General features: G+C 38.0%; 1 protein-coding gene across 1 annotated transcript in view; it reads right to left on the bottom strand.

Moving 5' to 3' along the window:
* LOC106959365 (potassium voltage-gated channel subfamily H member 1-like) overlaps window positions 1-6,750 on the bottom strand; it is a 47,740-nt gene extending 40,990 nt beyond the window's left edge. The window contains exons 1-4 of the mRNA XM_015051905.1: window positions 6,500-6,750; window positions 5,230-5,358; window positions 4,301-4,419; window positions 3,812-4,204 (exon numbers count right to left, since the gene is read on the bottom strand). Coding sequence (XP_014907391.1) covers window positions 3,812-4,204; window positions 4,301-4,419; window positions 5,230-5,358; window positions 6,500-6,602 — 744 coding nt within the window. The 5' untranslated portion in view covers window positions 6,603-6,750. The remainder of the gene's footprint in view (window positions 1-3,811; window positions 4,205-4,300; window positions 4,420-5,229; window positions 5,359-6,499) is intronic.
* Window positions 6,751-6,983: the final 233 nt, after the last annotated feature.

Raw genomic sequence — 6,983 nt, 5'->3', positions numbered from 1 at the left:
TATATATATATATATATATATTTCCATTTCTTCCCATCACGTCCCATGCATGAACACAGGCAGAAGAGAAGGGGGTGAGGCCAAATATATATATATAACTTTTTCCCTAATATTTATGGAGTCAGTACAGGTTTGAAAACTTTCCTAAAAACATTCAATATTGTGTCCAGAAATGTTCAAATGTTTATTCTATCCACTAATTTATTCTCTCACTCTCCCACTCTTTAGATCCATTTCCTGACCTATTGCTTTTGTTGATAATTTGGTGACTTTTTCTTTATTCCATTTCCTTGGTTTTAATTATACGTTCAATAATATATAAAATAAATAAATAAATCCAACACCCTGCATGGAAATGTCACAAAATTATATTTATTTGACTTCATTTCAGAGACTAAAACATGAATATACTTTTGTTATTTCAACATTGTTCTTTTACACCAAAAGTAAAGGGAAGAGATTTTAGTCCCGTAAATTAGCCGACGTAATTAGACCACATAACCATTACTCAGATTTTTTGACAACTTCCTTTCTAATGCTATTAAAACTTTTGCTTTTCTCAGCAAATCAAAAAAAAAAAAGTTACAATAACCCTAAACAGCACCTTCTCAAGCCATAAAAGTTCTCTCATTTTTGCTCTCTCGGCAAACCTCTGAACATTTCTGCCACACTTGAGCTTGTCAGCATTTCGGATGCTGCAGCCCTGAATGATCCCGAAAGGACCAAAATGCTGGACTTGCAGAAACAGATCAATGCGGTCTGTCCACACCCGAGACCCTATTTTAAAGATTTAGTGCCGATTTTCACGTTACCTCAGACTCCGTGAGCAACCTTATAGTCCCCAGGAGCTGAAACCCAGGGCTCGACTCTTTCCGACACACCGAGACATTAAATGCCATCGCGGCAGTTCACACTGACACAATAACACACGTGAATCATGGAACCGTGACACGTTTAAGCACTTTGAGGGACACGAGCACACAATGGTCCAAAATGAAACCTGACAAATGTTACACCACGGAGCTGAGTCTAATCAATGTGAATTGAATTAAACATAGGTAATGCATCTCCATCGCCGTTTTCATCTGTCCAATAAGTTTCCCAAACTGATCTTGAGCAATCGTTCTCATGGCTCCGTGAAGGGGGGTTTAAACTATTTATTTTATCTTCTTCACTGACATCAAATGATACAAACAGAAAGAGTGGTGTACAAAAAAATAATCTTTTATTGCAGCAGGATAAGTATAATTGTTTCAAACAAAGTGAAAATGACTGGTGCCCATTAACAATACCCAGCGTCTAGGTACTTTTCATTAGTAATCGTTGTCTTCACGGTTTTCTGGGTTATAAATGTGACGTGACACAGATTTCCTTGCGCTAAATCAAAGACGATTACTAAAAACAGAATTAGGTTTCAATAGGGAATTGAAATTTGAGAATGTGGTTGATCAGTTAAATAGTAACGAGGGGAAGGAGAAGGTTTTTTGTTTTATGAAAAATACTGAACTCGTCGGGAGAATTTGAGGAATAAGTAGTAGGATCCAACAGATGGCAGTAGCGCAACAATAATGAATGCAAGCTGCCTTAAAATTTAAAGAAGAAGGAGAAGGAGAAGAAGAATCTTTGCTTTGAAACAAAAGAATCTACCATTCAGTAAGTCAAATATGTGTTGACTTTTTGGAAATGATTAGAAGTGTTTGAAACAGTAGCAGTCCCACATTACAAATGAGCTCAATCTCCAATTTTGGTAGCAAATCAGAAGTAGCTAGTAGCATAATAGCTGCTAACACATTGAATATGTTAGCAACAGCTAGCTGATGCTAAGTTAATGTGACAGAATCATTATAAGGAAGGGGCAGACGGGATGCTTAAAATAACAGTTTAATCAGTAATGTGGCTCATTCTGTGAAAAAGCAGACAGGTGGCTCTTATTTAAGCCAACTTTATTCATAAGCACAGATGACCGCATGTTATAGAAAAGCATTAAAACACAAACACAAGATGACACACAGAATATCTTAGAAAGCAACTTGAACAATGAAAATTAGCAGTCTTATGTCTACTTATGGATGAAGGTGGCCAGTGTTGTACATGTTTGCTATAGAGAATTCCCCTCTGCAAATCTGAGTAAAATGGGTCATTGCAGAAGAGCCGAGCACTTTCACAAACAATCGATTGGCCGGGGGAAAATCTACGTGCAGGAAATGACGAGCTGCTCAGCCTAAATGTTCTCAGATGCTTTAAGATGGAAAGCAAAACTAAAAAAAAGCTGCAGAAGAAAACCAAAAACTACACTACACTTCGAATGGATTTAAGGATACCCAAGGTGCCAGTGGTTATGCAACTCAAAATTAGCTCAGTGATTCAAGGGGATGTTAAATAGTCAAGCATTGTTTAGATTATATTACAATGAACGTTTTGTATTTACAAAAAAGAAAAACAGACAGAGCCTTTCCCAACTGACTGCAGAGGGATATAAATTTAGATAAATATTCATTCTGTTTTTCCTTGGAACAGTATTAGTATTCCTAATGCATTTGTATGTAAGAGAATAAAAAGCATTATACAGATTTTGCTCTCTACTGACTTTTTTAAAACACACTGGTATAAAATCGAACCCAACTGTTTCTGGCTGCTCATCTGATCTTTCACTTATAGTCAGAGGAATCATTAAAATGATCAATGATGCTGTGGGCCTGTTTCTCTTCCAAAGACCCAGGGATTTTCATTAGAGTGCACGAGGTCATGAGTTCTTTGAAATAGATAACCCAGCGGCCTCCAACAAAAAACACCGCATAACACGTCATCAAATTTGACCAAATAAACAGATCTCCTTTACCAAAGACAAAATCAGCCTCCTTTCCAGATGTAAATTAAAAAGAAAACGTGTGGGATGAACTAAAGCGAAGACCCAGTACTCTTGATGATTGAGGTTTTGCAAAGAGGAATTCTCAAATTTTCCTTGTTTTCTCTGTAAAACACCATAAATGTTGAGTTAGCGCTTTCCTAAAGACAAAAGTGATGCTGTCGAGATGTATGGGATAAAACGTTCTTTTTTTTTTTTTTTTTTAAAAAGAAAAAGGAAAAAAAATCTGTGTTAAATTATGCTACTGCAATAAAAGATTAATTTAATTCTAAGGCCTTGCTCTAAAAAGTGTTGCCAATAATTCTGGAGAGTGCTATAAACTTTATGGGACTCTTTTTTCCAAGAGAAAAATGGGATAATCAAAAAAAAAAAGGAGCCAGATATTCAGAAACCCCCTCATTCATTATACCTGAAATAAATCATAAAAATAGCATATCAAGCTAAAACTGTAGAGCTCAGCACTTCTACAATAAAAAGAAAAGAAGAGGGAAAGCCTTTAAACCACATTCTCCAATGAGTCAGTCCTCGTCAGCTTGTCAGAAGGCGTTAATGGTTTCCGGGTTTCAGTGTCGCAGAGCTCTGGAGTGCGCCCTAGTTTAACAAAGCAACGCCACTTTGCCAATTAAAATGTGCCAATTATCTCAAGATCCTGTGATGGCTCTTCAGCAAACACTCATCACCATGGAAAAGACATTTTGGTAATTCATAAATGAGCATTCTGACATCGCCTCAAACACGCAAAAATGTCCAAACTAAATGGTTCTAATGTAAATTGACAATTAAACGTGACCTAATACAGAGCTAAAAAGTTAGAATCTGTCAATTTAAGCGTTTAAATTGACGGTATGCTTTGGGAAACAGCAGCTTTTCATCTAGCACGACCGAACGAGCCGCCTGACGAACTTGGACTTTGAGCGGTGCCTCTTCGGGCAGCGGCAGACTCACCTCGTCCACGTTCTCGAAGGCGTTGATGACATCATAGGGCAGGCAGGAGAGCAGGTCGATCACAAACCAGGTCTTCAGGTAGTTCATGCGGATCAGCTTGGGGTCGGAGATGACCTCGCCGGCGGGCCCCACGAACGTGGTGTGAAAGTTCAAGACGATGTCCACCAGGAAGATGACGTCCACGATGCTGTCCACCACCAGCCAAGCCACGTTGTTCTGCTTCGTCTTGAAGGAGACGTTGTAGGGCACCATGATAGCCGTGTAAAAGGTGAGGATGAGGATGACCCAGTCCCATGTGGTCTTAAAGAGGCAGTAGTGCAGGATGATGTGAGGAGGGGTTTTGGGGGTCTCCTGTTTGTACTGAGGTAGGATGTCAGAGCCAAGTTGCAGCACCTGCAGGGCGCAACGGGGAAGACGTCAGCGAAAAATACACACATTTGTCCCTCTTGACTAACATGTGCTGCACCTCAGGGTTGAAGCCGGTCTTACCTCAGCGAGACGAGAGTGCTTATGGACATTCTCTCCTTTATGAACTGTAGGTTGTAGCTGCTGTAAGACTCCCCTGCTGCTTGTTAGCGCTCGAGTCAATCGGGCAAACTTCCCCCAACCTGGAGTTCACACAAACAGATTGTAGGTACTGCATGTTTCCAAGAACATGTCTTTGAGTCCTAGGAGTCCTGGCTTTGAGAAGCCTCTCTTTCTACTGCAGAAATCCTACTCACCAATAACCGGTACAAAGCATTAGTAGCGTCTCTTTTCCCCATTTTCACGTCCAGGCAACAGATCTCTGTCTGTTTCCAGACAGGTTAGCAAAGCATAAAAAGTTCTTTTCATTAACATTACCAGTCCTCTAGGAGGTCTACATTTTGTACAGTTTCCCCCTGATGTTTGAGATTATTACTAAAAGCTAACAGTGATTTGGCCTCTCTTGTGGCTGCACCAAATTTCTAGTGCAGTTTACAGATCCACATTCAAGCTACCTGTACTCTAATCACTTCGAACTTTCTCAGTTCTTTAGGGTTCAATTTGAGTGCATCTATTTATTTTATCATATTTCATGTATTCCTTTTCATTTCCTGTTTTATATTTCCCCGTCTTTGTAAAACCTTAGGTACCAATTATAGCAATTCCAAGTCTTTCAGAATGTAATAAGCTACAGCATGGAAAACTTACCTTGCTAGACAGTCATTAAATATTAGTATTAAAACCAGGAGAAACGTCACGTCAGTGAGAGAGTAGCCGCTGCAAAATGGATTTTAAAGCAAAGATGAAGTGACTCTGAACCTGATGATTTCAATTCCAGGTATTTCGTATTAGTAATGTTTCGGTATAAATGTTAATGTGTTTGTTTTGTTTTGTTTTTTTCTTATGTCATTCTGAAGTTGATTGCTGAACAAATGTGAACTGTTGGGTCTAACCTTTGGAAGAATCGTCCTCAATGGGCTGCTTGAAGGCTGTGATGTCGCTGAACGTACAGAGGAACAGAACCACTTTCTCTTGTTCGTTTCGAATGGGAGCAATTTTCACAAAAAACCAAACCGGCGTCCCTGAAAACAGAACACAAGTTTAGCTGCGTCATCGGCTTTCGTTAGGAGGAAATAGCCCTTTATTAGAAAATAACACAACTTGTTGAATGAGTGTAAAAAGAAATTATAATCTTTAATTCAAAGTTCATTAAAGTTTTGAGTCAAATTTTCTCATTTTGTTTACTTTACAAATGAAAAGTGATGTCAGAATAAAACTATTTGCTTTCACTTCAAGCTAATTTAAAATAATAAAATAAAGGTAATTATTTATAGATCAAGTGTAGAGTGGTTGAATCATCAGAGTAAACAACTCCGGTTAGATCAACTTATAGAAACTTACATTTTTATCTTCAGACAAGGAAAAACTCTGAAAATTTTGATATACTTTATATACTCCTTTTTCTTCTCATAATTAACCAGACTTAGAAAACACTTTTAAAATATTTATGTTTTTCTAATAGACTTGGGTTTAATTAATTTCAATCAGATTGTTAAATAAATTAGCCATGAAAAATGTTTATCTTCAAATAAGCAACATCAGATCTGCCTACATTCACTCTGCACAAGTTAAACCACTAAGTAAGACATAAATGCACTGTGAAGTTTTTGTGATAGTTTTGTCAAATCAAAGGGGAAAAAGTTAATAAAACAACAAACCTGGGAGAAGATACTTTGGTTCATTCAGGAAGTATTTTTAAAAACAGTTTAAACTAATTTAAGTCAACTCATTCCACAGATTTCTTAATTATTAAAGAAATCCATGTAACTTTGGAAGTATTTCAAATTTATATCAAGAAATATTTATTATCTGATTTTATATGCAAGCAATAAAAAGCTTAAAAGACTATTTTCATTCATCGGTTTTACAGTGGGCCTCGGTTCGCCTTTTGTATCACAGTTTTTTCCATTACATAATAGGGACTGTAATATTGTATTAGTCTACACCTGCATGTTGAAACAAACAGCACCATATTCTCCTTTGGAAGGTTTTCCAGTTCCAGTCTGGCTCTTAAACCAATTAGCACATTTCTACAGACGCCGAAATGTTCTGGGCTGCCTTTGAACTCCGGCTCCACGCCGCACAAGCCCCGAGTGCATTTGCATTACAAAGGAGAGGAGACTCTCGTTTCTCTCTTCCTTCACATTTGCCACCGCTACTTACTGTTCTTCTTGTACATCAGGATTTCAAATGAGTTCATCTCATAATTCTCAAACGTTAGTCGGACTTTTTCCGTCGTGTCCTTGTCGGTGAGCTCCCCGTACATAAAGCTGAAAAGAGGAGAAAGAGAGGGGAGGGGGGGATAAAAAAAAAATAGTACATTCAGTGGACACCTCTATGAAGATTGCTGAGCAAAGCTAAATTTATGACTGTATCTAAGAAGCTTTTTTTGTTTGTTTGTTTGTTTGTATATGTCAGTTTGGAAAAAGGATGTGAGGGGATGAGCTATTTCTCTTCTTTTTTTCTTTTTTTTTTCTCTTTGTCCACAAATGACAAAATGCAGATCAGGTTCCTAATCAGCTCTGCTGTCAATTCCAGACAAGTGCCACCTTCAAGCTGCCAAATTTGCCCTCATCAATTCCAAATGAGCAGCTGCTTCTGCCATCATTATTGTTGTAAACTCTCTGGAGACTCTCTGCTAAATGTA

This window comes from Poecilia latipinna, unplaced genomic scaffold, assembly GCF_001443285.1.
Source record: "Poecilia latipinna isolate Pla-1442-1.1 unplaced genomic scaffold, P_latipinna-1.0 Scaffold1073, whole genome shotgun sequence".
NCBI lineage: Eukaryota > Metazoa > Chordata > Actinopteri > Cyprinodontiformes > Poeciliidae > Poecilia > Poecilia latipinna.
This window is presented reverse-complemented; position numbering and strand designations above follow the sequence as displayed.